This window comes from Mustelus asterias, chromosome 8 (genome assembly GCF_964213995.1).
Source record: "Mustelus asterias chromosome 8, sMusAst1.hap1.1, whole genome shotgun sequence".
Lineage (NCBI taxonomy): Eukaryota > Metazoa > Chordata > Chondrichthyes > Carcharhiniformes > Triakidae > Mustelus > Mustelus asterias.
This window is the reverse complement of record NC_135808.1, coordinates 17507666-17535245: the sequence shown is the minus strand read 5'-3', so window position 1 is coordinate 17535245 and position 27580 is coordinate 17507666. Positions and strand designations below refer to the sequence as shown.

General features: G+C 53.8%; 1 protein-coding gene across 3 annotated transcripts in view; it reads right to left on the bottom strand.

The window, feature by feature from the left end:
* Nucleotides 1-26222, bottom strand: part of LOC144496874 (pre-mRNA-splicing factor ATP-dependent RNA helicase DHX16-like) — a 36994-nt gene extending 10772 nt beyond the window's left edge. Inside the window, exons 1-14 of one of the 3 annotated variants that reach the window (XM_078217452.1) lie at nt 25978-26222; nt 24912-25116; nt 24186-24397; nt 22854-23025; nt 20547-20603; nt 16665-16919; nt 15962-16183; nt 11436-11624; nt 9524-9634; nt 7653-7768; nt 6697-6907; nt 5175-5273; nt 4218-4370; nt 160-300 (exon numbers count right to left, since the gene is read on the bottom strand). In XM_078217452.1, coding sequence (XP_078073578.1) covers nt 160-300; nt 4218-4370; nt 5175-5273; nt 6697-6907; nt 7653-7768; nt 9524-9634; nt 11436-11624; nt 15962-16183; nt 16665-16919; nt 20547-20603; nt 22854-23025; nt 24186-24397; nt 24912-25109 — 2136 coding nt within the window. In that variant the 5' untranslated portion in view covers nt 25110-25116; nt 25978-26222. Of the gene's footprint in view, nt 1-159; nt 301-4217; nt 4371-5174; nt 5274-6696; nt 6908-7652; nt 7769-9523; nt 9635-11435; nt 11625-15961; nt 16184-16664; nt 16920-20546; nt 20604-22853; nt 23026-24185; nt 24398-24911; nt 25117-25973 lie in introns of those variants that run through there. The other 2 variants (XM_078217453.1, XM_078217454.1) reach the window with 2 other exon arrangements.
* Nucleotides 26223-27580: the final 1358 nt, after the last annotated feature.

Below are 27580 nucleotides of genomic sequence, written 5' to 3'. Positions count from 1 at the left end.
TGTGATGTGGGACATTCTGGAGTTGTACAAGGTGCTGAGTGAACGCAAGTCCGTTTTCGCTCAGCTGTTCTTCCGAATTGCATTCCCTCTCCTGCTTCCCCAGTCTCTCTACACAGGGACCCTCCACCAAGTGGAAGTCACCCACCTCACGGTACTTACCTTGGAGCAGGGCGTGACGATGAGAGACTCCATGCCCGTGCGCGCATTGTAACTTTTCTGCTTGCAGAAGCCCGGGTCAATCACATAGATGATCCCGTCGATCGTTAGGGATGTCTCTGCAATGTTGGTGGCTACGACAACCTGAGAAGGGGGAAGAGAGTGAGAGAAAAGTGATTGCAATAACAGAACAAAGTTGAGCTCAATTGCAGTGGCGGTTCCACATTCAGGGAAGCAAGGGTGCAGACACGGGTCCCTGGGAACAGCCTTAGTCAAGTCTGGAAGTCACAGCCATCCGGTATGTGCTCTTATATATGCCCCTCCCTGTTCTCAAGATGAAAGTTTTTGAACATTATATATATTATGTATTCACATTATATATTAATAATTTGGAAGAGAGAACTGAATGCATTATCTCCAACTTTGCAGATGATACAAAGTTTGGTGGGTGGGTGGGCTGTGAGGAGGATGCAGAGATGCTTCAGCATGATTTGGACAGGCTGAGGGTGTGGGCATCTGCATGGCAGATGCAGTATAATGTGGATAAATGTGAGGTTATCCACTTTGGTAGCAATAATAGGAAGACATTATTTATTACTTGAATGTGTGTAAATTGAAAGAAATAGATACTCAGCAAGACCTCGGTGCCCTCGTGCATCAATCGCTGAAAGTAAGTGTGCAGGTACAGCAGGCAGTAAAGAAGGTAAGTAGTATGTTGGCCTTCATAGTGAGAGGATTTGAGTACAGGGATAAGGATGTTTTGCTGCAATTGTATAGGGCGTTGGTGAGGCCACAGCTGGAATATTGTGTGTAGTTTTGGTGTCCTTATCTGAGGAAGGATGTCCTTGCTATAGAGGGAGTGCAGTGAAGGTTTACCAGGCTGATTCCTGGGATGGCAGGCCTGTCATATGAGGAGAGACTAAGTCGGTTAGGATTATATTCATTGGAGTTTAGAACAATGAGAGGGGATCTCATAGAAACTTACAGGGGTTGTGGGTTACAGTGTAAATTATTGGGCTTTCTGCTTTCTGTCACAGCTGATAGTTATAAGCCAGCAGACAAGTCTAACAGGATTAGATAGAGTAGATTCAGAAAGAAGGGGGAGTCCAGGACGAGGGGTTGAGCATAAGGGGTAAACCTTTTAGAACTGAGGTATGGGGAAATTTCTTCACCCAGAGGGTGTGAATGTGTGGAATTCACTCCCACAGAAAGTAGTTGAGGCCAAAACGCTGTTTGACTTCAAGAAGAAATTAGATACAATTCTTGGGGCCGAAGGGATCAAAGGATATTGGGATATTTCTATGTTCTATTGGGATTGAGGGCTATAGATAGGCCTAGAGGTGGGGATGTGATCGGCGCAACTTGTGGGCCGAAGGGCCTGTTTGTGCTGTGGCTTTCTATGATATGGGAGGAAGGGGGGATCAGGATATTAATGTGATGATCAGCCATGATGAAAATGAATGGCGGAGCAGGATCGAAGGGCCAAATGGCCTCCTCCTGCTTCTAGTTTCTATGTAACATGAGCAACCTATTGATGAGCGAAATCACCACCCACCCCCTCATTAGTTTCTTTGAAAATGTATTCCTCCGGGGATGTGGGTGCTGCTGGAAAAGATAACATTTGTTGGCTATCCCTAACTGCCCTTCAATCTAGTGGCTTGCTAGGCCACGTCAGAAGTAAGGGTCAACTACATTGTTCTGGAGTCACATAGGCCAAGCCTGGTGAGGACGGCAGATTTCCCTTCCCCCAAAGGACATGAGTGAACCGGATGGGGTTTTCCGACAATCGATACTGATTGGTCACTGTGACTGAGTTTAGCTTTTCAATTCCAGCTTTGTTGAATTGAATTTAAATTCCACCAGCCTCAGTGGTGGGATTTTAATCCCTGTCCCCTAGATATTAGCCTGAATGGCACCATGTGACTGCTAACTCGCTCTTCCAAGCATTGTTTTTACTGACATTACCACTACATCACCGTCTCCCCCAGAGAGATAACCAGTGCACATCGGACAGAATGGCCCGTGACTCGGTTGGGGTGAGAGCCACTCGGTGGTGGCAGTTTGTTATGACCCAAGGAGTAATCTCCTTTTCTACACCGAGTGTTTCACTTGTCTGCAGGCTTATAACTATCAGCTGTGACAGAAAGCAGAAAGCCCAATAATTTACACTGTAACCCACAACCCCTGCCCGCCCACTCCCTCTGGCCAAACATGCCCACCTTCATAGAATCCCAACAGTGCGCAGAAGGAGGCCATTTAGCCCATCAAACCTGCACCATTTCTCCGATAGAGCATCTTACCCAGGCCCACCACCGAAACCCCACATATTTAACCCACTAATCCTCCTAACCTATACATCTTTGGATGCTAAGGGGCCATTTACCACGACCAATCCATCTAACCTGCATATCGTTGGAGTGTGGGAGGAAACCGGAGCACCTGGAGAAAACCCACGCAGACACAGGGAGAATGTGCAAACTCCACAGTCATCCAAGACCGGAATTGAGCCCGGGTCCCTGGTGCTGTGAGGCCGCAATGCTAACCACTGTGTTACTGTGCTGCTTCATCAACTGAATCTTTACTACCCACCTGTCTATTTCGTGATCACCTTCTGTGCTGGTTCAGTGGGTGATACTCACACCCCAGCCTGAAGAGCAGGGGGTTTCACATCCCACGCCAGAGAAACTAGAGCCCAAGGTCTGAGCCGACACCGAGATGTTGAACCGAAGCCCCGTCTGTCCTCTATGATGGACACAAGCAGCCCCATGTTGAAGGACAGCAGGGGAACTATCCTCACAGTGGCCGTGGTTAGCACTGATGTCTCACAGCGCCAGGGACCCGGGTTCGATTCCCTGCTCGGGTCACTGTCTGTGTGGAGTTTGCACGCTCTCCCTGTGTCTGCGTGGGTTTCCTCCGGGTGCTCCGGTTTCCTCCCACAGTCCAAAGATGTGCTGGTTAGGTGCATTGACCCGAACGGGTGCCGGAGTGTGGTGACTGGGGGAATTTCACAGTAACTTCATTGCAGAGTTAATGTAAGCATACTTGTGATTAATAAATAAACTTTAAACTTTTCAACTTTCAGCATCCAGCCCAATGCTCATCCTTCAATCAACATCACCAATATCCATTATTCAGTCATTGTCACAATGCTGCTTACAGGAGCTTGCTGTGCACTAACTGGCTGCTGTGCTTCCCAACCTTAGAGAGTAAATACACTCCAGTGAAGTCTTTATCGGCTGTTAAGTGCTTTGGGATGACCTGTGGTCATGATAGATGCTACTTAAAAAAAACCATATTTTTCATTCAAGGACCTTCGCCCAGGTTAGGCCGCAAGACCAAAGCAGGAGTAGGCCATTCGGCCCATCAAGTCTGCTCCGCCATTCAATGAGATCATGACTGATCTGATGTGATGATCCTCAACTCCACTTTCCCCCCTTATCCCCATAACCCTCGATTCCCTTACTGATTAAAACTCTCTCTATCTCAGCCGTGAATATACTTAAGGACCCAGTCTCGACAGCGCTCTGTGGTAAAGAATTCCACACATTCACTACCCTCAGAGAAGAAATTCCTCCTCATCTCGGTCTTCAATGGATGACCCCTTACTCTGAGATTATGCCCCCTGGCCCCAGACTCTCCCACACGGGGAAACAAGGGTTTCCTCCGGTTGCTCCAGTTTCCTCCCAAATTCGGAGAGAGGTACTGGTTGGGTGCATTGACACGAACAGGCGCCGGAGTGTGGCGACTGGGGGAATTTCACAGTAACTTCATTGCAGAGTTAATGTAAGCCTTACCTATGACTAATAAATAAACTTTAAACAACTCTCAACATATTGCCTGTCAAACCCAACGCTACGTTCCCATGTTTTAACATCTGTGAAACTCTGTAAGCAGTGCCTATAATTTTTCTTATTTAAGCCCCAGAAGGATATTAATCTTGCCATCAATGGCGTAGGCACAAGACAGAGTTGCTAGAATTCTGTATGCAGCAAAAGGAGATCTCTTTCCTTAAAGAAGCAACACTTTAAAATGGTCTTTTTGGAGGTAGGACTGGTCCTCACCTTCCTGGCACCAGGCGGGGTCGGCTCAAAGATTTTGGCCTGCATGTCCGAGGGGAGGTTGGCATAAATGGGTAGGACCAGCAGCTCGGCAATCTTGGAGCCCAGTCGACGGCATCGCTCCTGCAACATCTCACAAGTGGTCTCAATCTCCTCCTGCAGAGGAAGCAAAGCTGTCAGCACAACTGAACACTGCGAGTAACACAAAGCAAACAAGGCCAGGAAGTGTGGGGTAAGTAACTCGCACCCTGACTCCCCAAAGCCTGTCCACCATCCACAAGGCACAAGTCAGGAGTGTGCTGGGATTCTCCCCACTTGCCTGGATGGGTGCAGCTTCAACAACACTCGAGAAGCTCTACATCATCCAGGACAAAGCAGCCCCGGTTGATTTGTACCCCATTCACAAACATTCACTCCCTCCACCACCAATGCACAGTGTGTACTAACTGCAAGATGCACTACAGGAACTCGACAAGGCTCCTTATGCATCACAATCCAAACCCATAACCACTTCCATTTAGAAGGACGAGGGCAGCAGATACCTGGGAACACCACCCCTCCAAGCCACTCACCATCCTGATTTGCAAATATATAGACCACTCCTTCACTGTCACTGTGTCAAAACCCTGGAACTCCCTCCCTAACAGCACAGTGGGTGTGCCTACACCACAGGGACTGCAGCGGTTCAAGAAGGCAGCTTCTCAAGGGGCGACTAGGAGTGGGCAATAAATGCTGGCCTGCCAGCAATGCCCATGTTCCGTAACCGAATAGATAAAGAAAGCAAACGCAGGCACTCAATGGTCCCCAGGGTTGATTCGGCACAAATAATGCTGGCACCAGGGTTTACACAGCGTAATATTGGCTTGTCCAGGATCACCAGGTCTGGCTCAGCACTGCCGGGAGCCGGCAGGAACATATCCAGTCAGCCTGCCGGTTTCCTGAATCCGTGACCTTCCTTACCTGTCCAGTGAGGAACACCAGAATGTCGCCAGGGGCTTGAGTGACGTGAATCTGCAGCACGGAAACCACGCAGGCTTCCAGGTAGTCAGCTTCGGGGGCCTAATGGAAGGACAACAGGGTCTGTCAGACAACAAAACAACTCGAGCAGTTGAGTTTTCAGAGAATCAGCAGGATTGGGTGGGAGGGGGTTTGCAGTGGCCAGGTTCTTGCCTGCTACCTCAGTGAGCACGCTTTAGTGCAGGGAAACAAACCCAACTGATTTTTTTAACCTTCTCAGCCCCATGTTGTTTCTTGAAGCCATTTCTGGCAAACTGGAATCATAACAGTGCAGAAGGAGGCCATTCAGCCCATCGAATCTGTACTGACCACCCAGGCCCTATCCCCATAACCCCATGCATTTACCCTGCTAGTCCCCCTGACATTAAAGGGCAATTCAGCACGGCCAATCCACCTAACCTGCAGATCTTTGGACTGTGGTAGGAAACCGGAGCACCCGGAGGAAACCCACGCAGACACAGGGAGAATGTGCAAATTCCACACAGTCACCCGAGGTTGGGAATTGGACCCGGGTCCCTGTAGGAGCAGCAGCTGGCAGTTGGGGGGGGGGAGCGTGCGACAGTGGCACAGTGGTTAGTGCTGCCCAGGTCCCTGGCACTGTGAGGCAGCACTAACTACTGTGCCACCATGTGTCCCCTCCACACCCCTCCACACCCCAGCTGCTGCCCCTACTGGGGACGAGCCCATGCAAGGACACAGAGAAGGGATTTGCCCTGGAATTCTTCTATTCCATAGAAACTAGGACGAGTCGGCCATTTGGCCCTTTAGATGCATCTGCCATTCAACGTGAGCAAGGTTGATCCTCTATCTCAACACCATACTCCTGCCCTCTCTCCACACCGCCTGACACCTTTAGAGTTTGAAAATCTATTTTCTTCTTAAATACATTGAGTGATTTGGGCTCCACGGCCTTCTGTGGAAGGGAATTCCACAGGTTCATCACCCTCTAAGTGAAGAGGTTTCTCCTTATCTCAGTCCTAAATGTCCACTCCGTATCCTGAGACTGTGGCCCCTTGTTCTAGACCCTCCCAGCCAGCGGAAACAACATCCCCGCATCCAGTCTGTCCAGCCCTGTCAGAATTTTATGTTTCAGTGAGATCCCCTCTCATTCTTCTAAATTCCAGTGAATACAGGCCCAATCTTCCCTCATGTAAGGAGACCAAAACTGTACACAATATTCCAGGTGTGGTCTCATCAAGGCCCTGTACAGCTGCAGCAAGACATCCTGTACTCAAATCCTCTCACTATGAAAGCCAACATATCATTTGCCTTTTTTCCCGCCTGCTGCACCTGCATGCTTGGCTCAGTTATCGCAGCAGCCCAGTTTGAATAGTGCACCACAGGGGGAGGGAGCTGGAGGTGTTAGTTCCTCCTGCACCTCAGGGTGGGAGATGGACCCTGAATTGGGGGCAATAGCCTCGGGTCCACCTGTTCTGAAACACCGTGCGGTATTCCCGCCCTTTACCTTTGTGTAGTAAATGTCGACAGGGAACCGCCGCCCTGGGATCCGGAAAATTGGAGCATCGTCGAAGAATGTTGAGAATTTCTCTGTGTCCAGCGTTGCACTCGCAATCAGGACTTTCAGGTCAGGGCGGAAGCGGGAGATGTCTTTAATCAGCCCAAAGAGGATGTCAGTGTGAAGGGTGCGTTCGTGGGCTTCATCAATGATCACAACACTGTAACAACACAGACACCCACATCAGCCAGTACCGCGTGAACACGGACACCTTAAACCCCCACTGCGCGGACACGGACACCTCACCCGGCACCGCGTGGACACGGACACCTTAAACCCCCACCGCGCGGACACAGACACCTCACCCGGCACCGCGCGGACACAGACACCTCACCCGGCACCGCGCGGACACAGACACCTTAAACCCCCACCGCGTGGACACAGACACCTTAAACCCCCACTGCGCGGACACAGACACCTTAAACCCCCACCGCGTGGACACAGACATCTTAAACCCCCACTGCGCGGACACAGACACCTTAAACCCCCACCGCGTGGACACAGACACCTTAAACCCCCACCGCGTGGACACAGACACCTTAAACCCCCACCGTGCAGACAGACACGCGTTACCCGGCACCGCGCTGACACGTTACCCGGCACCGTGCGGAGACACGCGTTACCCGGCACCGCATGGACAGACACGCGTTACCCGGCACCGCGCTGACACGTTACCCGGCACCGCGCGGACAGACACGCGTTACCCGGCACCGCACGGACAGACACGCGTTACCCGGCACCGCGCTGACACGTTACCCAGCACCGCGCAGACACATTACCCAGCACTGTGTCACGACTGATCTTCACAATCTGTCACACTGAATATACTTTCTCCTGAGATGCTGCGATATTACATTCATCCAACCTCAGCGATGGCTGGCATCTTTTGTGGGAACCATTCTCACCTATATCCGGCCAAGTCTGGCTCTGTGAGGAATTCCCGCAGCAACATCCCGTCTGTCATGTATTTTAGCACCGTCCGTTCAGATGTGCAGTCTTCAAACCGGATACTGTACCCGACCTGGGGAGGTAGACGAGCAGGATTCAGATCGCTTACTACATTCATGCCCACCACACGTCAACTCTTCAAGCAGCAGCTGCAACTTCACTCTGCCCAACCAATCCTCCCTGTGTTATTTTGAACAGCGGTACCCCACTCCAAGTGTTAGTATTCCTGTTAATATCCATCCATCATTCTCCTGGACGGGAGTAAGGTACTAGGCCCTTGAGCTTGACCTGTCCTTCAGTAAGGTCCAGCCTTTCTTTCTCTTCATTACAAAAACCCTCTTCAGCTCCTTGATGTCTGTGGCTCACAAAAACTCAACTTCCAATTCAAATCATTCACTGAGCTTGCGTTAACTGTCTTTTCTGGAGAGGGTTTTTCACATTCCCACCATCTTTAAGTCATCTGGTGTCCCCATTCCCAACCTCTGACTGGCATTTCCCCACCGCCACCCCCGACCCATCCCACTACCCTCCAGCCTCCGACTGGCAATTCCCCCCAGGCACTGTTCCCAGTCTCCCCCCGGCGCCTCACTGTTCCCAGTCTCCCCCCGGCCCCTCACCATTCCCAGTCTCCCTCCCCCCCCCCCCCCACCACCCCCGCCCCCCGCCCCTCACCGTTCCCAGTCTCCCCCCGGCGCCTCACTGTTCCCAGTCTCCCCCCGGCCCCTCACCGTTCCCAGTCTCCCCCCGGCCCCTCACCGTTCCCAGTCTCCCCCCGGTCCCTCACCGTTCCCAGTCTCCCCCCGGCCCCTCACCGTTCCCAGTCTCCCCCCGGCCCCTCACCGTTCCCAGTCTCCCCCCCCCGCCCCTCACCGTTCCCAGTCTCCCCCCGGCCCCTCACCGTTCCCAGTCTCCCCCCGGCCCCTCACCGTTCCCAGTCTCCCCCCGGCCCCTCACTGTTCCCAGTCTCCCCCCGGCGCCTCACCGTTCCCAGTCTCCCCCCGGCCCCTCACTGTTCCCAGTCTCCCCCCGGCGCCTCACTGTCCCCAGTCTCCCCCCCCCCCCCCCCTCACCATTCCCAGTCTCCCCCCGGCCCCTCACCGTTCCCAGTCTCCCCCCGGCCCCTCACCGTTCCCAGTCTCCCCCCGGCCCCTCACCGTTCCCAGTCTCCCCCCGGCCCCTCACCGTTCCCAGTCTCCCCCCGGCCCCTCACCGTTCCCAGTCTCCCCCCGGCCCCTCACCGTTCCCAGTCTCCCCCCGGCCCCTCACCGTTCCCAGTCTCCCCCCGGCCCCTCACCGTTCCCAGTCTCCCCCCGGCCCCTCACCGTTCCCAGTCTCCCCCCGGCCCCTCACTGTTCCCAGTCTCCCCCCGGCCCCTCACTGTTCCCAGTCTCCCCCCGGCGCCTCACTGTTCCCAGTCTCCCCCCGGCCCCTCACCGTTCCCAGTCTCCCCGCCCCTCACCGTTCCCAGTCTCCCCGCCCCTCACTGTTCCATGTTGAGACACATCATTATTCCCAGTTGCTGCCCATCCCCACTCCCAGTTATTCTCCTTAACATTTCTCCTTCCAATTTACTGTCTCCATTCTCAGTCATTGCCTCCATTATTCCCAGTCACTCTCCCCCCTCGTCTTTAGTGTCAGTCACTACCCCCACCACGTAGCTCACATTCCAATTAACATCCCTTGTCCCTGCCCTGTTATTATTCCTGCTCACTCTCCCTTACACCGAGTTCAGTCAATGATTCTTCAGGTCGGTCCCACTACCGAGTTACTTCCATCTTAGCTCTTTGCATTACTCCCAATTCCACGTCAACACGCCGTGGCAGCTCACCTCATTTCCCAGTTTCACCCCGATCTCCTGCGCCACTCGGGATGCGACGCTCATGGCTGCCACTCTCCGAGGCTGTGTGCACCCGATCTTCATCCCCCCGGCAGTGTAGCCCTGCGGAGAGAGCAGTGACGCTCAGCATCAGGTGGTCAGGGAATGAACGCAAGGCAAAGCTCCAATTCAGAGTGAGACAGAACCACAGCTCAGCACTGCTGCTCAACTAAACCGACGGGAAACACAGGCCACACATTGAACCGGACCTAATCTGTCTCCAGACACACTGAGTGGCTAGGGTGAGCCCTATTTAAAACCCAATTTCATTCTCCATTGGGATCAACAGCAATCTCAATTTGGCAGGATGTAAATCTACAGAATCCCGTGGGATTTCCACCATGTGATTTACGGTTTAATCAGATCAGCGAGTGAGGAGCCAACTTACGGAATGGGTGCCGGTGAGACGTGGGGTGTGAGCAGTCAGTATCGATTGAATGTTTGTTGAGCTTTTTCAGGAAATGACATTTTGGAATACAATACACGAGTAATTTGAGAGGACACATGTGGTAAGAACAGCAGGCCTGGGAGAAACTATTGACTGTTTCCCTAAGCTCTCGACCATAGGGGTTTTACTCTGGGTCGTGTCCGAGAGGGATCGGCATTAACCGATGGAGAGTGATCGCTGTCATCAGAGGACAACTCCATTATTACAGTGAGCATCCTGCAGGTTGGGCAAAGGCAAAGTAGCTGAAATTTGGCCTCTCCTCATTGACAACTCCTGTGTCTCACAATGCTGCACGCTCCCACCCCCTGTCTGACAGGCTAAACGCAATGCTGCACGCTCCCTCCTCCTGTCTGACAGGCTAAACGCAATGCTGCATGCTCCCTCCTCCTGTCTGACAGGCTAAACGCAATGCTGCACGCTCCCTCCTCCTGTCTGACAGGCTAAACGCAATGCTGCACGCTCCCTCCTCCTGTCTGACAGGCTAAACACAGTGCTGTACCCTCTCTCTCCCTGTCTGACAGGCTAAACACAATGCTGCACCCTCCCTCTCCCTGTCTGACAGGCTAAACACAATGCTGCACGCTCCCTCTCCCTGTCTGACAGGCTAAACACAATGCTGCACGCTCCCTCCCCCTGTCTGACAGGCTAAACACAGTGCTGCACGCTCCCTCCTCCTGTCTGACAGGCTAAACACAATGCTGTACCCTCCCTCTCCCTGTCTGACAGGCTAAACACAATGCTGCATCCTCCCTCTCCCTGTCTGACAGGCTAAACACAATGCTGCATCCTCCCTCTCCCTGTCTGACAGGCTAAACACAATGCTGCACGCTCCCTCCTCCTGTCTGACAGGCTAAACACAATGCTGTACCCTCCCTCTCCCTGTCTGACAGGCTAAACACAATGCTGCATCCTCCCTCTCCCTGTCTGACAGGCTAAACACAATGCTGCATCCTCCCTCTCCCTGTCTGACAGGCTAAACACAGTGCTGTACCCTCCCTCTCCCTGTCTGACAGGCTAAACACAATGCTGCATGCTCCCTCCCCCTGTCTGACAGGCTAAACACAATGCTGTACCCTCCCTCTCCCTGTCTGACAGGCTAAACACAATGCTGCACCCTCCCTCCCCCTGTCTGACAGGCTACACAATGCTGCACCCTCCCTCTCCCTGTCTGACAGGCTAAACACAGTGCTGAACCCCCCTCCCCCTGTCCCTCAGGGTGAACACAGTGCTGCACCCTCCCTCTCCCTGTGTGACAGGCTAAACACAGTGTTGTACCCCCCCTCCCACAGTCCCTCAGGGTGAACACAGTGCTGTACCCTCCCTCCCACTGTCTCACAGGGTGAACGCAATATTATCTCTTCTACCCAGCTCCTCTCCCCTGTGCACTGAATGGCTGCTGCTCTGATGTTTGCTCACCTCTTCGTACAGGTACTGGGGGATCTGCGTTGTTTTGCCGGATCCCGTCTCGCCCTCGATGATGAGAATCTGGTGCTCGGCGATGGCCGTCAGCAGGTCCTGGCGGTACGGAAAGACAGGCAGGCTCTTCCTCACCTCCAGGAGGGACAACTTCTGCTTCTGTGCCTCCGACAACTCGGCGTTCTCATCCTGACGAGGAAAAGCAGGCGAGGGAAGTGTCACTTGGGAGTGGGGATGATGGTATTTCTGGATCCCCCAGCATCATGCTGGAACGTCACGGCCCAGCTTGTAATGCAACCCCTCTGTTCTGAAATCTGCAGTCCCACAATGTTAACCATTTCACTTTCTGTATTCCTGGGTGTTTACCTGTGACATTGTCCTTGCACGCACGTTAAAATTAAAGTAAAAAGTTCATTTATTAATCACAAGGCTTACATTAAACACTGCAATGAAGTTACTGTGAAATTCCCCCAGTCGCCACAGTCCGGCGCCTGTTTGGGTCAATGCACTTAACCAGCATGTCTTTCAGACTGTGGGAGGAATCCGGAGAGCCTGGAGGAAACCCACGCAGACACGGGGAGAATGTGCAGACTCCACACAGTGACCCAAGCCAGGAATCGAACCTGGGTCCCTGGCGCTGAGAGGCAGCAGCGCTAACCACTGTGCCGCCCATTAACTTGGCCTCTGGTCACATTGGCTGGAACTTGATCGCCCCGCCTGCCACGGGAATCGGAGGGGGCGAAGGGCGGATAATGGGAAGGTCCATTGACCTCAGTCGGGATTTTAGAGTTTCGGGATGAGCGATGCTATAAAATCCCACCCCAAATGTCTGAACCTTAAAATTCTCACTCTTGTGCTCACATCCTTCCATTTCTTCTCATTACCCCACCACCAATGGCCCCCACCATCCCCAGCCCCCACCATCCCCGGCCCCCAGCATCCCCGGCCCCCACCACCAACGGCCCCCACCACCAACGGCCCCCACCACCAACGGCCCCCACCACCAACGGCCCCCACCATCCCCGGCCCCCACCATCCCCGGCCCCCACCATCCCCGGCCCCCACCATCCCCGGCCCCCACCATCCCCGGCCCCCACCATCCCCGGCCCCCACCATCCCCGGCCCCCACCATCCCCGGCCCCCACCATCCCCGGCCCCCACCATCCCCGGCCCCCACCATCCCCGGCCCCCACCATCCCCGGCCCCCACCATCCCCGGCCCCCACCATCCCCGGCCCCCACCATCCCCGGCCCCCACCATCCCCGGCCCCCACCATCCCCAGCCCCCCACCATCCCCAGCCCCCACCACCAACGGCCCCCACCACCAACGGCCCCCACCATCCCCGGCCCCCACCATCCCCGGCCCCCACCACCAACGGCCCCCACCACCAACGGCCCCCACCACCAACGGCCCCCACCACCAACGGCCCCCACCACCAACGGCCCCCACCACCAACGGCCCCCACCACCAACGGCCCCCACCACCAACGGCCCCCACCACCAACGGCCCCCACCACCAACGGCCCCCACCACCAACGGCCCCCACCACCAACGGCCCCCACCACCAACGGCCCCCACCACCAACGGCCCCCAGCATCCCCAGCCCCCACCATTCCCAGCCCCGACAACCGTCCGAGATCTCCAGGTTCACGCTAAAAGGGAAGTCAGATAAACATGAGAGGGAGAAGGGAATAAGTTTTAAGTTTTTTTAAGTTTATTTATTAGTGCCACGAGTAGGCTTACATCAACACTGCAATGAAGTTACTGTGAAAATCCCCTAGTCGCCACACTCCGGCGCCTGTTCGGGTACACTGAGGGAGAATTTAGCGTGGCCAATTCACCTCACCAGCACGTCTTTCAGACTGTGGGAGGAAACTGGAGCACCCGGAGGAAACCCACGCAAACTCCGCACAGACAGCGACCCAAGCTGGGAATCGAACTATGGTCCCTGGCGCTGTGATAGAAACATAGAAAAACTACAGCACAAACAGGCCCTTCGGCCCACAAGTTGTGCCGAACACATCCCTACCTTCTACACCTACCTATAACCCTCCATCCTATTACGCTCCATGTACTCATCCAGGAGTCTCTTAAAAGACCCTATTGAGTTCGCCTCCACCACCACTGACGGCAGCCGATTCCACTCGCCCACCACCCTCTGTGTGAAAAAGTTACCCCTAACATCTCCCCTGTACCTACCCCCCAGCACCCTAAACCTGTGTCCTCTCGTAGCAGACATTTCCACCCTGGGAAAAAGCCTCTGAGAGTCCACCCGATCTATGCCTCTCAACATCTTATACACCTCTATTAGGTCTCCTCTCATCCTTCGTCTCTCCAAGGAGAAAAGACCGAGCTCCCTCAGCCTATCCTCATAAGGCATGCCACTCAATCCAGGCAACATCCTTGTAAATCTCCTCTGCACCCTTTCAATCTTTTCCACATCCTTCCTATAGTGAGGCGACCAGAACTGAGCACAGTACTCCAAGTGGGGTCTGACGAGGGTCTTATATAGCTGCATCATTATCCCCGGACTCCTAAACTCAATCCCTCGATTGATAAAGGCCAGCACACCATACGCCTTCTTAACCACCTCCTCCACCTGCGGGGCTGATTTCAGAGTCTTATGGACCCGGACCCCAAGGTCCTTCTGATCCTCTACAATACTAAGAGTCTTTCCCTTTATATTGTACTCCTTCATCCCATTTGACCTACCAAAATGGACCAGGACGCATTTATCTGGGTTGAAGTCCATCTGCCACTTCTCCGCCCAGTCTTGCATCCTATTACATCCCTCCAGACTATCCACAACCCCACCAACCTTCGTGTCGTCGGCAAACTTACCAACCCATCCCTCCGCTTCCTCATCCAGGTCATTTATGAAAATGACAAACAGCAAGGGTCCCAGAACAGATCCCTGGGGCACACCACTGGTGACCGACCTCCATTTAGAAAAAGACCCATCCCAAAGAGGTGATGCAGCAGCGCTAACCACTGTGCCACCCTCATAAAGATTATGTTGACTGAGATGATGCAAGGTGGGTGTGGGGGAGGTCCGTGTGGAGCATAAACAGTAGCAGACAATTTGGGTGCAATGTTTCGGTGCTGTTAAATCCTGTGCGTTTGATAAATGATGGTGGATGACGGACTTTTTAAAAAAAACATTGCCCTTGAGATCCGAGCTTTGCTGACAAGGCCAGCGTTTGTTACCTATCCCTAATTCCCCCTGTGGGGAGTTGCCTCCGACCAAGTAACCGGTTATAAATTTGATGCTAACTCACCGAGGAAAGAAGGAATCTGGATTCAGACTTTTCTCAACGTAAGTTCATCCACAAAGCCTAGAGAACATAGGCACAGACTCCCGTTTCCTTCCCTCACACTACACAATGAACCGGTTCTCATCCGTACTTTAGAATAATGTCCTTCCCCTTCTCCCAGTTGCTCTCACTTACAGCGAGATCTTGCACCTCATTACGACAGGATTGCAGCACTAACATGGCCTTGCTAGGCCAAGTTTCAAAGAGGTGTTAAGCGTTGACCGCACTGCTGAGAGTCTGGGGTGACATGTACCCTCCGGCCAGGTAAGGTTGGCAGAGTTCCCTCCCCGAAGGGCTTTGTGGAGCCGATGGGTTTTCATGGCAATCAGTAGTTTCGTGACAAGAGGAGAATCTTATTCCAGATTTATTAATTGAATTTACATTTCCCCAGTTGCTATGGTGGGATCTGAAGTCATGTCTCTGCGGCATTAGTCCGAGCCTCAGGATCACCAGTCCAGTGACATGACCACGAGGGTAACTCACCAAGGGCTCCTCCGACAGCACCTGCCAAACCTGTGACTTCGACCACCGAAACAGGCCATTAATCCCAAATGGTCCGTGCAACGGTTTATGCTCCACACAGGCCTCCTCCCACTCACCTTGCATCGAGGAGGATGAGGGGTGACCTTAAACAGGTTTCTAAATCATGAGGGACGTAAGATCAGGTGAAAAGCCAGAATAGCCCAGGAAAGGGGGGTCCAAAACCACAGGGCATAGGTTTCAGGTGGAAGAGGAAAGATTTAAAAGGGACCTGAGGGGCAACTTTTTCACGCAAAGGGTGGTCCGTGTATGGAATGAGCCGCCAGGGGAGGTGGTAGAGGCGGGTATAATTACAACATTTGAAAGAGATTTGGACAGGTACATGGATGGGAAAGGTTTAGAGGGATATGGGCCAAACGCAGACAAATGGGACTGGTTCCGTTTAGGGAGCTTGGTCGGCCAAGTTGGGCCGAAGGGCTTGTTTCGGTGCTGCCTATCTCTCGAAGCCACTCACCATCCTGACTTGGAAATATATCGTCCGTTCCTCCAGTGTCGCTGGGTCAAAATTCTGGAGGTCCCTAACAGCACTGTGGGTATACCTACACCGCGGCTCAAGGCAGCTCACCACCATCTTCTGAATGGGCAATTAGGGCTCAGCCAGCAATGCCCACATCCTGTGAAAGAATTATTTTTAACTGCTGCCGCTGTGGGCACCAGCACTTGCTGCCCTACCTTGGGCACGGTCCCCTGCATGGTCACAGTGGTGACAAAGTCAATCATCTCATCCTCCTCCAGCACAAACTCGTACTCCTTCTGCTTGTTACGCTCCCTGGCGTCCCGGGCCCCGAACTTCAGCAGTGCCGCGTCCATGTGCTCCTCCTCCCAGCGTTTCTGCTCATCCCGCGGGGCATGCTTGTCGTCCGCCTTGGGCTCCTCGTAGCGATCCGGAACTTTCTTTCAAAATAAAAGAAAAGAAACACCATTGAACAAGTGAAGCTGTGATAGGGGACAGAGGGTCGGAGCAAAGAGGCGACAAAAGGGTGAAAAACGAACGACTGTCATACATGACAGAGGGAAAGCGACTGATTTATAAACAGTCATGAGTCAGTTCAGGGAGAATAAGTCTGAGGACAACTTGACAGCGAGCAGCAAACTCAGGGCCGGAAAGCCAAAATTCAGCTTCTGCCCCAAGACTTACAGACATAATCCAGGTCACCAACCCCACGACTCTCACAGATGTATTGTGGCACCTTGTACACTCCCTGGGGGATGGGACACCATGCGCGCTCCCGGGAAGGGGACGGAAGGACGCAACACCGTGCACGCTCCCTACACAATGACATCAAACACGTTGCCCAGAACACTTTACCGTACATGTGCCACCAGTAGTTCCGCTGTGTGTCAGCCCTCCCACACTCTGCTGGCCCGTACCTACCTTGTTGCGGGACTCCTCCGGCATGTAGTAGCGGTTGCTCTGTTCCTGCTTCTCCTGTTCTCCGGCTGCCTTGTACTCCCGGGCCAGGTCGCGCACTTTCTTTTTGTAGTCCAGCTGCTGCATCTCCCGGGCGCTGAGGTCAGTCGGGGAGAACAAGTACTCTTCGTCCACGATTTCCGCCTCCAGGTCCTCCAGCTTCTCTTGTTCCCGTTTGCCCAAGTATTCCCAGCGGGACTTCTTGCGCAACTCCGGGATCTAGGGGGAAGGGCATTAGAAATATTGATCAGAGACTTGATTTGCTGAACAGCACACAGCTTTACAGCCAGTCCAGCAACACACACAGGCACCCGCGCACACAGGCACCCGCGCACACAGGCACCCGCGCACACAGGCACCCGCGCACACAGGCACCCGCGCACACAGGCACCCGCGCACACAGGCACCCGCGCACACAGGCACCCGCGCACACAGGCACCCGCGCACACCGGCACGCACAGGCACTCGCGCACACCGGCACGCACAGGCACTCGCGCACACCGGCACGCACAGGCACTCGCGCACACCGGCACGCACAGGCACTCGCGCACACCGGCACGCACAGGCACTCGCGCACACCGGCACGCACAGGCACTCGCGCACACCGGCACGCACAGGCACTCGCGCACACCGGCACGCACAGGCACTCGCGCACACCAGCACGCACAGGCACTCGCGCACACCAGCACGCACAGGCACTCGCGCACACCAGCACGCACAGGCACTCGCGCACACCAGCACGCACAGGCACTCGCGCACACCAGCACGCACAGGCACTCGCGCACACCAGCACGCACAGGCACTCGCGCACACCAGCACGCACAGGCACTCTCACGCACCAGCACGCACAGTCACTCGCACGCACCAGCACGCACAGGCACTCGCACGCACCAGCACGCACAGGCACTCGCACGCACCAGCACGCACAGGCACTCACAGGCACCAGCACGCACAGGCACTCACACGCACCAGCACGCACACGCACCAGCACGCACAGGCACCAGCACGCACAGGCACCAGCACGCACAGGCACCAGCACGCACAGGCACCAGCACGCACAGGCACCAGCACGCACAGGCACCAGCACGCACAGGCACCAGCACGCACAGGCACCAGCACGCACAGGCACCAGCACGCACAGGCACCAGCGCACACAGGCACCCGCGCACACAGGCACCCGCGCACACAGGCACCCGCGCACACAGGCACCCGCGCACACAGGCACCCGCGCACACAGGCACCCGCGCACACAGGCACCCGCGCACACCGGCACGCACAGGCACTCGCGCACACCGGCACGCACAGGCACTCGCGCACACCGGCACGCACAGGCACTCGCGCACACCGGCACGCACAGGCACTCGCGCACACCGGCACGCACAGGCACTCGCGCACACCGGCACGCACAGGCACTCGCGCACACCGGCACGCACAGGCACTCGCGCACACCGGCACGCACAGGCACTCGCGCACACCAGCACGCACAGGCACTCGCGCACACCAGCACGCACAGGCACTCGCGCACACCAGCACGCACAGGCACTCGCGCACACCAGCACGCACAGGCACTCTCACGCACCAGCACGCACAGTCACTCGCACGCACCAGCACGCACAGGCACTCGCACGCACCAGCACGCACAGGCACTCGCACGCACCAGCACGCACAGGCACTCACAGGCACCAGCACGCACAGGCACTCACACGCACCAGCACGCACACGCACCAGCACGCACAGGCACCAGCACGCACAGGCACCAGCACGCACAGGCACCAGCACGCACAGGCACCAGCACGCACAGGCACCAGCACGCACAGGCACCAGCACGCACAGGCACCAGCACGCACAGGCACCAGCACGCACAGGCACCAGCACGCACAGGCACCAGCACGCACAGGCACCAGCACGCACAGGCACCAGCACGCACAGGCACCAGCACGCACAGGCACCAGCACGCACAGGCACCAGCACGCACAGGCACCAGCACGCACAGGCACCAGCACGCACAGGCACCAGCACGCACAGGCACCAGCACGCACAGGCACCAGCACGCACAGGCACCAGCACGCACAGGCACCAGCACGCACAGGCACCAGCACGCACAGGCACCAGCACGCACAGGCACCAGCACGCACAGGCACCAGCACGCACAGGCACCAGCACGCACAGGCACCAGCACGCACAGGCACCAGCACGCACAGGCACCAGCACGCACAGGCACTCGCACACACCAGCACGCACAGGCACCAGCACGCACAGGCACTCACACACACCAGCACGCACAGGCACCAGCACGCACAGGCACCAGCACGCACCAGCTCGCACAGGCACTCGCACACACCAGCACGCACAGGCACTCGCACACACCAGCACGCACAGGCACTCGCACACACCAGCACGCACAGGCACTCGCACACACCAGCACGCACAGGCACTCGCACACACCAGCACGCACAGGCACTCGCACACACCAGCACGCACAGGCACTCGCACACACCAGCACGCACAGGCACACACCAGCACGCACAGGCACCAGCACGCACAGGCACTCACACGCACCAGCACGCACAGGCACCAGCACGCACAGGCACCAGCACGCACAGGCACCAGCACGCACAGGCACTCACACACACCAGCACGCACAGGCACCAGCACACACCAGCACGCACAGGCACTCACACACACCAGCACGCACAGGCACTCACACACACCAGCCCGCACAGGCACTCACACACACCAGCACGCACAGGCACTCACACACACCAGCACGCACAGGCACTCACACACACCAGCACGCACAGGCACTCACACACTGGCATGCGCTGGCACTCACGCGTGCAGATACGCGTACGCACTGGCGCGTGCACACGCACAGGCACACCATGGCAGTCCAAGGAGGACCTGTTTAGCTGGCTTTTCCCACAGCTTGGGTTACCATTTTCCTGCTGTTCTGGGCATCGATGGTATTTGCTACCAAATAAACCTGTTGGACTTTAACCTGGTGTTGTTAAAACTCATCTTGTGCCTACCAGTGAAGCCGAAACTAGAGTATGGAACGTTACTCCATTTCAGGCATCTACTGACAGTATCAAGGGGTCTGAATAAATTAGATACAAGGTCCTATTAAATACAAGCAGGACAAGTACAGTAGAAAACGGAGCTCTCTCTACAGGAAATCCGTTGCATTCTATTGGGTCATTTGAAGTTTGGGTTAGAGGTAAATCTCCTTCTACACTGCCCTTATCAAACATTCCCAGGAGAGGTACAGCACGGGGTTAGATACAGAGTAAAGCTCCCTCTACACTGTCCCCATCAAACACTCCCAGGACAGGTACAGCACGGGGTTAGGTACAGAATGAAACTATCTGTTTCTCTGCCAAACAATTTTCCTTGGGTGCACACACCCCATACAGCCATCCTCTTGATGTGAATTGATAGCAGCTTTGTACCTCGGGCAGTGGTTCTTAATGTTTATCTCATTACTGAGCCCCCTGCAGCTATCAGACAGGGCAGGTCTCCAGCTGCAGCTTGTCTTTAGGGAGATGAACCCAGGGTGCAGAGACGGGTGGTCAGTGACTGGCCAGCGACTGGCCAGCCGAGACAGCCCCTTCCCACTCCCTTACTTGGCACGTGACCGAGGACCTATCTCCCCACCGACAGCAGAGACCCGCCACAGAACTTTGCGCAACACCTGAATTACAGTGGGAATGGGCGACAGAGGTCACACATTCTTTCCGACGCTGTTACACAATGACAGCGTGCAACAAGAGTAACTGTGCACTAAACCAGGTGCAGAGACAATGCTCTCCAGCTTCCTGACTGAGGCAACTCCACCATTTGTCGTACCATTGCTCTTCGATCCTCCTCTCCTATCTTCAGCCGTTTCTGAGCTTCTTCGTAGGCCTGCGACAAAAGTAAAATCCATCAGTACCCAAGGAAATCCTTCTTCGCCTATTCATACAGACACTCCATCCCACATTCAAATGGCCGACATCGATACATAAACCATGCAAACCTATCAATTAGATTACATTCTTTCACTCAATACCAGGTATTCATTGTTCAAAATATAAACCAAGTCTAAACACTCAGAGAATAATGGATACCTGGGAGTGAGTTACAGACTGGAATCTAATCGAGGGGTTCAGATGGTTTATATATAGAATAATGGATATCTGGGAGTGAGTTACAGATTGGAATCTAATCGAGGGGTTCAGATGGTTTATATATAGAATAATGGATGCCTGGGAGTGAGTTACAGGCTGGAATCTAATCGAGGGGTTCAGATGGTTTATATATAGAATAATGGATACCTGGGAGTGAGTTACAGACTGGAATCTAATCGAGGGGTTCAGATGGTTTATATATAGAATAATGGATATCTGGGAGTGAGTTACAGACTGGAATCTAATCGAGGGGTTCAGATGGTTTATATATAGAATAATGGATACCTGGGAGTGAGTTACAGACTGGAATCTAATCGAGGGGTTCAGATGGTTTATATATAGAATAATGGATACCTGGGAGTGAGTTACAGACTGGAATCTAATCGAGGGGTTCAGATGGTTTATATATAGAATAATGGATATCTGGGAGTGAGTTACAGACTGGAATCTAATCGAGGGGTTCAGATGGTTTATATATAGAATAATGGATACCTGGGAGTGAGTTACAGACTGGAATCTAATCGAGGGGTTCAGATGGTTTATATATAGAATAATGGATACCTGGGAGTGAGTTACAGACTGGAATCTAATCGAGGGGTTCAGATGGTTTATATATAGAATAATGGATACCTGGGAGTTAGTTACAGACTGGAATCTAATCGAGGGGTTCAGATGGTTTATATATAGAATAATGGATATCTGGGAGTGAGTTACAGACTGGAATCTAATCGAGGGGTTCAGATGGTTTATATATAGAATAATGGAAATCTGGGAGTGAGTTACAGACTGGAATCTAATCGAGGGGTTCAGATGGTTTATATATAGAATAATGGATACCTGGGAGTGAGTTACAGACTGGAATCTAATCGAGGGGTTCAGATGGTTTATATATAGAATAATGGATACCTGGGAGTGAGCTACAGACTGGAATCTAATCGAGGGGTTCAGATGGTTTATATATAGAATAATGGAAATCTGGGAGTGAGTTACAGACTGGAATCTAATCGAGGGGTTCAGATGGTTTATATATAGAATAATGGATACCTGGGAGTGAGTTACAGACTGGAATCTAATCGAGGGGTTCAGATGGTTTATATATAGAATAATGGATACCTGGGAGTGAGTTACAGACTGGAATCTAATCGAGGGGTTCAGATGGTTTATATATAGAATAATGGATACCTGGGAGTGAGCTACAGACTGGAATCTAATCGAGGGGTTCAGATGGTTTATATATAGAATAATGGAAATCTGGGAGTGAGTTACAGACTGGAATCTAATCGAGGGGTTCAGATGGTTTATATATAGAATAATGGATACCTGGGAGTGAGTTACAGACTGGAATCTAATCGAGGGGTTCAGATGGTTTATATATAGAATAATGGATACCTGGGAGTGAGCTACAGACTGGAATCTAATCGAGGGGTTCAGATGGTTTATATATAGAATAATGGAAATCTGGGAGTGAGTTACAGACTGGAATCTAATCGAGGGGTTCAGATGGTTTATATATAGAATAATGGATACCTGGGAGTGAGTTACAGACTGGAATCTAATCGAGGGGTTCAGATGGTTTATATATAGAATAATGGAAACCTGGGAGTGAGTTACAGACTGGAATCTAATCGAGGGGTTCAGATGGTTTATATATAGAATAATGGATACCTGGGAGTGAGTTACAGACTGGAATCTAATCGAGGGGTTCAGATGGTTTATATATGGAATAATGGATACCTGGGAGTGAGTTACAGACTGGAATCTAATCGAGGCCAGTAGCGGATTTAAGACAATAAATGGCAAGACAATTTGAGAATCAAATCTTATTGTGCAGTATCTCTCACCCTCCCCCTCACCGGGTTTATCCCCCAGCACAGGCCAGTAGATAAGAAATAACAATCTGCCATGGTTTAAGGTTGGAGTAGGGTGGTGAGACTGAATGGCCTACCTCTGTTCCTACATTCCCCTGTTTCTCTGAATGTGTTCCTACCTTTTTGTCAGAACGCTCCAGGATGTTCCGGGTCTTGTCCTTGTCACGTTGTTTGATACGTTCAGCGAAAGCATCCCGCTCTTCCAGATCTTTCAAGCGATCCTTCTCCTCTTTCTCCCATTCTTCTTCTTCTTCAGATCCGGATTGCTCCTGTGGCGACAGGGGCGTTTTCCTGACGATAAGGGTAATCATTGGGTTTTGTGCCCCACACACACCGTGCACCCCAATGTATCAGGCTGGATCCAGATTGGCCGTCTGTCCCCTACCACTCCACTCTGCTACCACGACGTATGACACTCTCCCCTGACCCCACTCGCACTGACAGACTGTCCCCTGACCCCACACGCACCGACAGACTGTCCCCTGACCCCACTCGCACTGACAGACTGTCCCCTGACCCCACTCGCACTGACAGACTGTCCCCTGACCCCACACGCACCGACAGACTGTCCCGACCCCACACGCACCGACAGACTGCCCCCTGGCCCCACACGCATCGTCAGACTGTCCCCTGACCCCACACGCAATGTCAGACTGTCCCGACCCCACACGCACCGACAGACTGTCCCCTGACCCCACACGCAACATCAGACTGTCCCCTGTCCCCACATGCGCCGTCAGACCGTCTACTGACCCCACACACTAACAGACCGCTCCCTGACAACTCCCACACTGTCACTGTCCGCTGACCCCACACACAGTCAGACTGTCTACTGGCACCCCCCCCACACACTGCCAAAACAGCCCCTGACAACCACTGTCAGACCGTCCCCTGACCCCACACAGACTGTCTACTGACACCCTCCACACACTGTCAGACCATTTCTTGCACCCCTAACCATTTTTTTAAAAAATCATTTATGGGATGTGGGCATTGCAGGCTAGTCAGCATTTATTGCCCTTGAGAAGGTGGCACTGAGCCGCCTTCTTAAACTGTTGCAGTCGCTGAGGTGTAGGTACACCCACTGTGCTCTTAGGGAGAAAGTGCCAGGAATTTGACCCAGCGACAGCAAAGGAATGGCCGATATGTTTCCATGTCAGGATGCTGAGTGGCTTGGAGGGGAACCTCCAGGTGGTGGTGTTCCCAGGTATCTGCTACCCTTGTCCTTCCAGACGGTAGTGGTCGTGGGTTTGGAAGGTGCTGCCTAAGGAGCCCTGGTGAGTTCTTGCAGTGCATCTTATAGATGGTACACACTGTTCGCCAGACTGTCCCCTGCCCGTGCCCCAGTCACAGGGGCACTGTGTCAGATTATCTCCTCCCCATTCCCGCAATAAAGATTTCCTCCATGTGCACACTCACACCCACACCCTCCTCTCACTGCAGAAACATACTTTTTGTCGTCAGAGTCGCTCTCTGATGACGCTGCCCTCTTCTTCCGGATGTGTTTCCGTTTCCTTTTACCCTTGTGCTGACTCTGCTGCTCCTCAGGTTCACTCTCGTCACTGTCCTCCAGCAGCAGGTAGGTCCGATTCTTCTGCTGGATGGCGAGGGCCTCTCGCTCGACAGCGCGTGACGCCTTCTCAACCGGCTGCGCCCGAGGGATCTTGTCAAGGGAAGACACGGGAAAGGTCAAAGTCAGCACACAAGGTCATCAATAAACCAATGGAACACAACATGGTAGCACAGTGGGTAGCACTGCTGCCTCACAGTGGGTTCAATTCCGGCCTCGGGTCACTGTCTGTGTGGAGTTTGCACGTTCTCACCCTGTCTGCGTGGGTTTCCTCCCACAGTCCAAAGATGTGCAGGTTAGATGGATTGGCCATGTTAAGTTGCCCCTTAGTTTTCAAAGATTTGTAGGTTAGGGGGATTAGCTATGGTAAATGTGCATAATTATGGAGATAGAATGGAGAAGGGCCTGGGTAAAATGTTCTTTTGGAGAGTCGGTACAGACTTGGTGAGCCAAATGGCCTCCTTCTGTGCTGTTGGATAGGAAACGACCCAATGGGGAAACCCAATACCTCACATCTCTCATCGCCCACAGTACCCCTGGCAGTGCCCAGCCACGAATCCCTGGCCAAATATGCCACCAGGCTTCCTTACCAAACCCCACCCCTCACCTTCATCCACAGCTCGCTGGAGAACTGCCGCACCTCCTGCGTGATGTCGATGGTTCCCGTCTCCTCCAGGCGGCGGATGAAGTCGGGCGCGCTGCTGCTGCGCCGGGCAGTGCCAATCAGGAACTGCGCCACATACTTGTCGCTCAGTCCCAACAGCTGGTGAAGCTGGTCGTTCACCCACTTCTCCAAAGAACCCATGGCGATGCTGTAGAGAGAAAAGGTGCAATACTCAAATACACACACACACACAAGGGTGGCACAGTGGTTAGCACTGCTGCCTCACAGCATTGTCATCGACTTCAGGAAGGACAGGCCCCTATCTACATCAACGGGAACAAAGTACAAATGGTCGAAAGCTTCAAGTTTTTAGGTGTCCAGATCGCCAACAACTTGTCCTGGATGCCCCCCCCCCCCCCACCCCGGCTCCTGCACTGCCCAAGACCGTAAGAAACTACAAAAGGTCGTGTATGTAGCCCAATCCATCACTCAAACCAGCCTCCCATCCATTGACTCTGTCTACATTTCCCACTGCCGCGGAAAAGCAGCCAGCATAATTAAAGACCCCACGCACCCCAGACATTCTCTCTTCCACCTTCTTCCGTCGGGAAAAAGATACAAAAGTCTGAGCTCACGTCCAACTGACTCAAGAACAGCTTCTTCCCTGCTGCTGTCAGACTTTTGAATGGACTTACCTCGCATTAAACTGATCTTTCTCTACACCCTAGCTATGACTGTAACATTCTGCACTCTCTCGTTGCCTTCTCTATGAATGGTATACTTTGTCCGTACAGCGCAAGAAACAATACTTTTTGCTGTTTGTTAATACATGTGACAATAATAAATCAAAGATTCCCCAGCTTGGGTCACTGTCTGTGGGGAGTTTGCACGTTCTCCCACAGTCTGAAGGACGTGCTGGTTAGGGTGCATTGACCCGGACAGGCACCGGAGTGTGGCGACTTGGGGAATTTCACAGTAACTTCATTGCAGTGTTAATGTAAGCCTCCTTACGACACTAATAAATAAACTTTGAGCTCTGCCAATAAATAAACTCTAAAATCGCACCCACATAGACAGAAGATCAGATCAGAAAGCAGGGGGGTGATGACGACCTGTGGACAGGGCTGGGTACCAGAGAGACGGCACTGGGACAGACTCCAGGGGGAAGAAACAACCACTGGAGGCGGCACAGAGGGCTCTCCCAATGGGGGTGCTGGGCGGACCGCTCTGACCACCAACTGGCTCCACAGGGCCCGCTAGGCCGCTGGCGTTACCCCCAGCAACCGCACCCGTGGCCCCCCCCCCGCCGCAGCCCTGACCCCGGAAATACAACCTCAGCCCCCTCCCCGCCACTTGCGCTCCGGTCAAAGAGCGCGCGTGCTTGATTGAGTCTGCTCACAGCGCCCCTTCCGTCCGGGATGGGTGTGCGCAGCCTCTGAACCACAGCGCCCTCTCCGCCTGGGAGGGATGTGCGCAAACGCCGACCACAGCGCCCCCTCCCTCCGGGAGTAGTGTGTGCAGCGTCCGAACCACAGCGCCCTCTCTGCCTGGGAGGGATGTGCGCAGCCTCCGAATCACAGCGCCCTCCCTGTGAGGGAGGAATGTGATGTGGAGATGCCGGTGTTGGGCTGGGAACATAGTAAGAAGTCTCACAACACCAGGTTTATTTGGTAGCAGAAGCCACTAGCTTTCGGAGCGCTGCTCCTTCATCAGGTGGGTGGGATTTCTGTTCACAAACAGGGCACAAAGACACAAACTCAATTTACAAAATAATGGTTGGAATGCGAATCTTTACAGGTAATCAAGTCTTAGAGGTACAGACAATGTGAGTGGAGAGAGGGTTAAGCACAGGTTAAAGAGATGTGTATTGTCTCCAGCCAGGACAGTTAGTGAGAATTTGCAAGTCCAGGCAAGTTGTGGGGGTTACAGACAGTGTGACATGAACCCAAGATCCCGGTTGAGGAAGTCCTCATGTGTGCGGAACTTGGCTATCAGTCTCTGCTTAGCGACTCTGCGCTGTCGTGTGTTGTGAAGGCCGCCTTGGAGAACGCTTACCCGAATATCAGAGGCTGAATGCCCGTGACTGCTGAAGTGTTCCCCTCATGTGGAGATGCCGGCGTTGGACTGGGGTAAACACAGTAAGAAGTTTAACAACACCAGGTTAAAGTCCAACAGGTTTATTTGGTAGCAAAATAGGAACATTTCAAATGCAACAGGAAGAGAACACTCCTGCCTGGTGATTGTCGAGCGGTGTTCATTCATTTGTTGTCGTAGCGTCTGCATGGTTTCCCCAATGTACCATGCCTCGGGCCATCCTTTCCTGCAGCGTATCAGGTAGACAACGTTGGCTGAGTTGCAAGTGTATGTACCGTGTACCTGGTGGATGGTGTTCTCACGTGAGATGATGGCATCCGTGTCGATGATCCGGCACATCTTGCAGAGGTTGCTGTGGCAGGGTTGTGTGGCATCGTGGTCACTGTTCTCCTGAAGGCTGGGTAGTTTGCTGCGGACAATGGTCTGTTTGAGGTTGTGCGGTTGTTTGAAGGCAAGAAGTGGGGGTGTGGGGATGGCCTTGGTGAGATGTTCGTGAGGAATGTGTGCAGCCTCCAGCCACAGCGCCCCCCACACCCTTAGGCCACGGGGGGATTTGTGCCACACAAATGGCAGGCGGT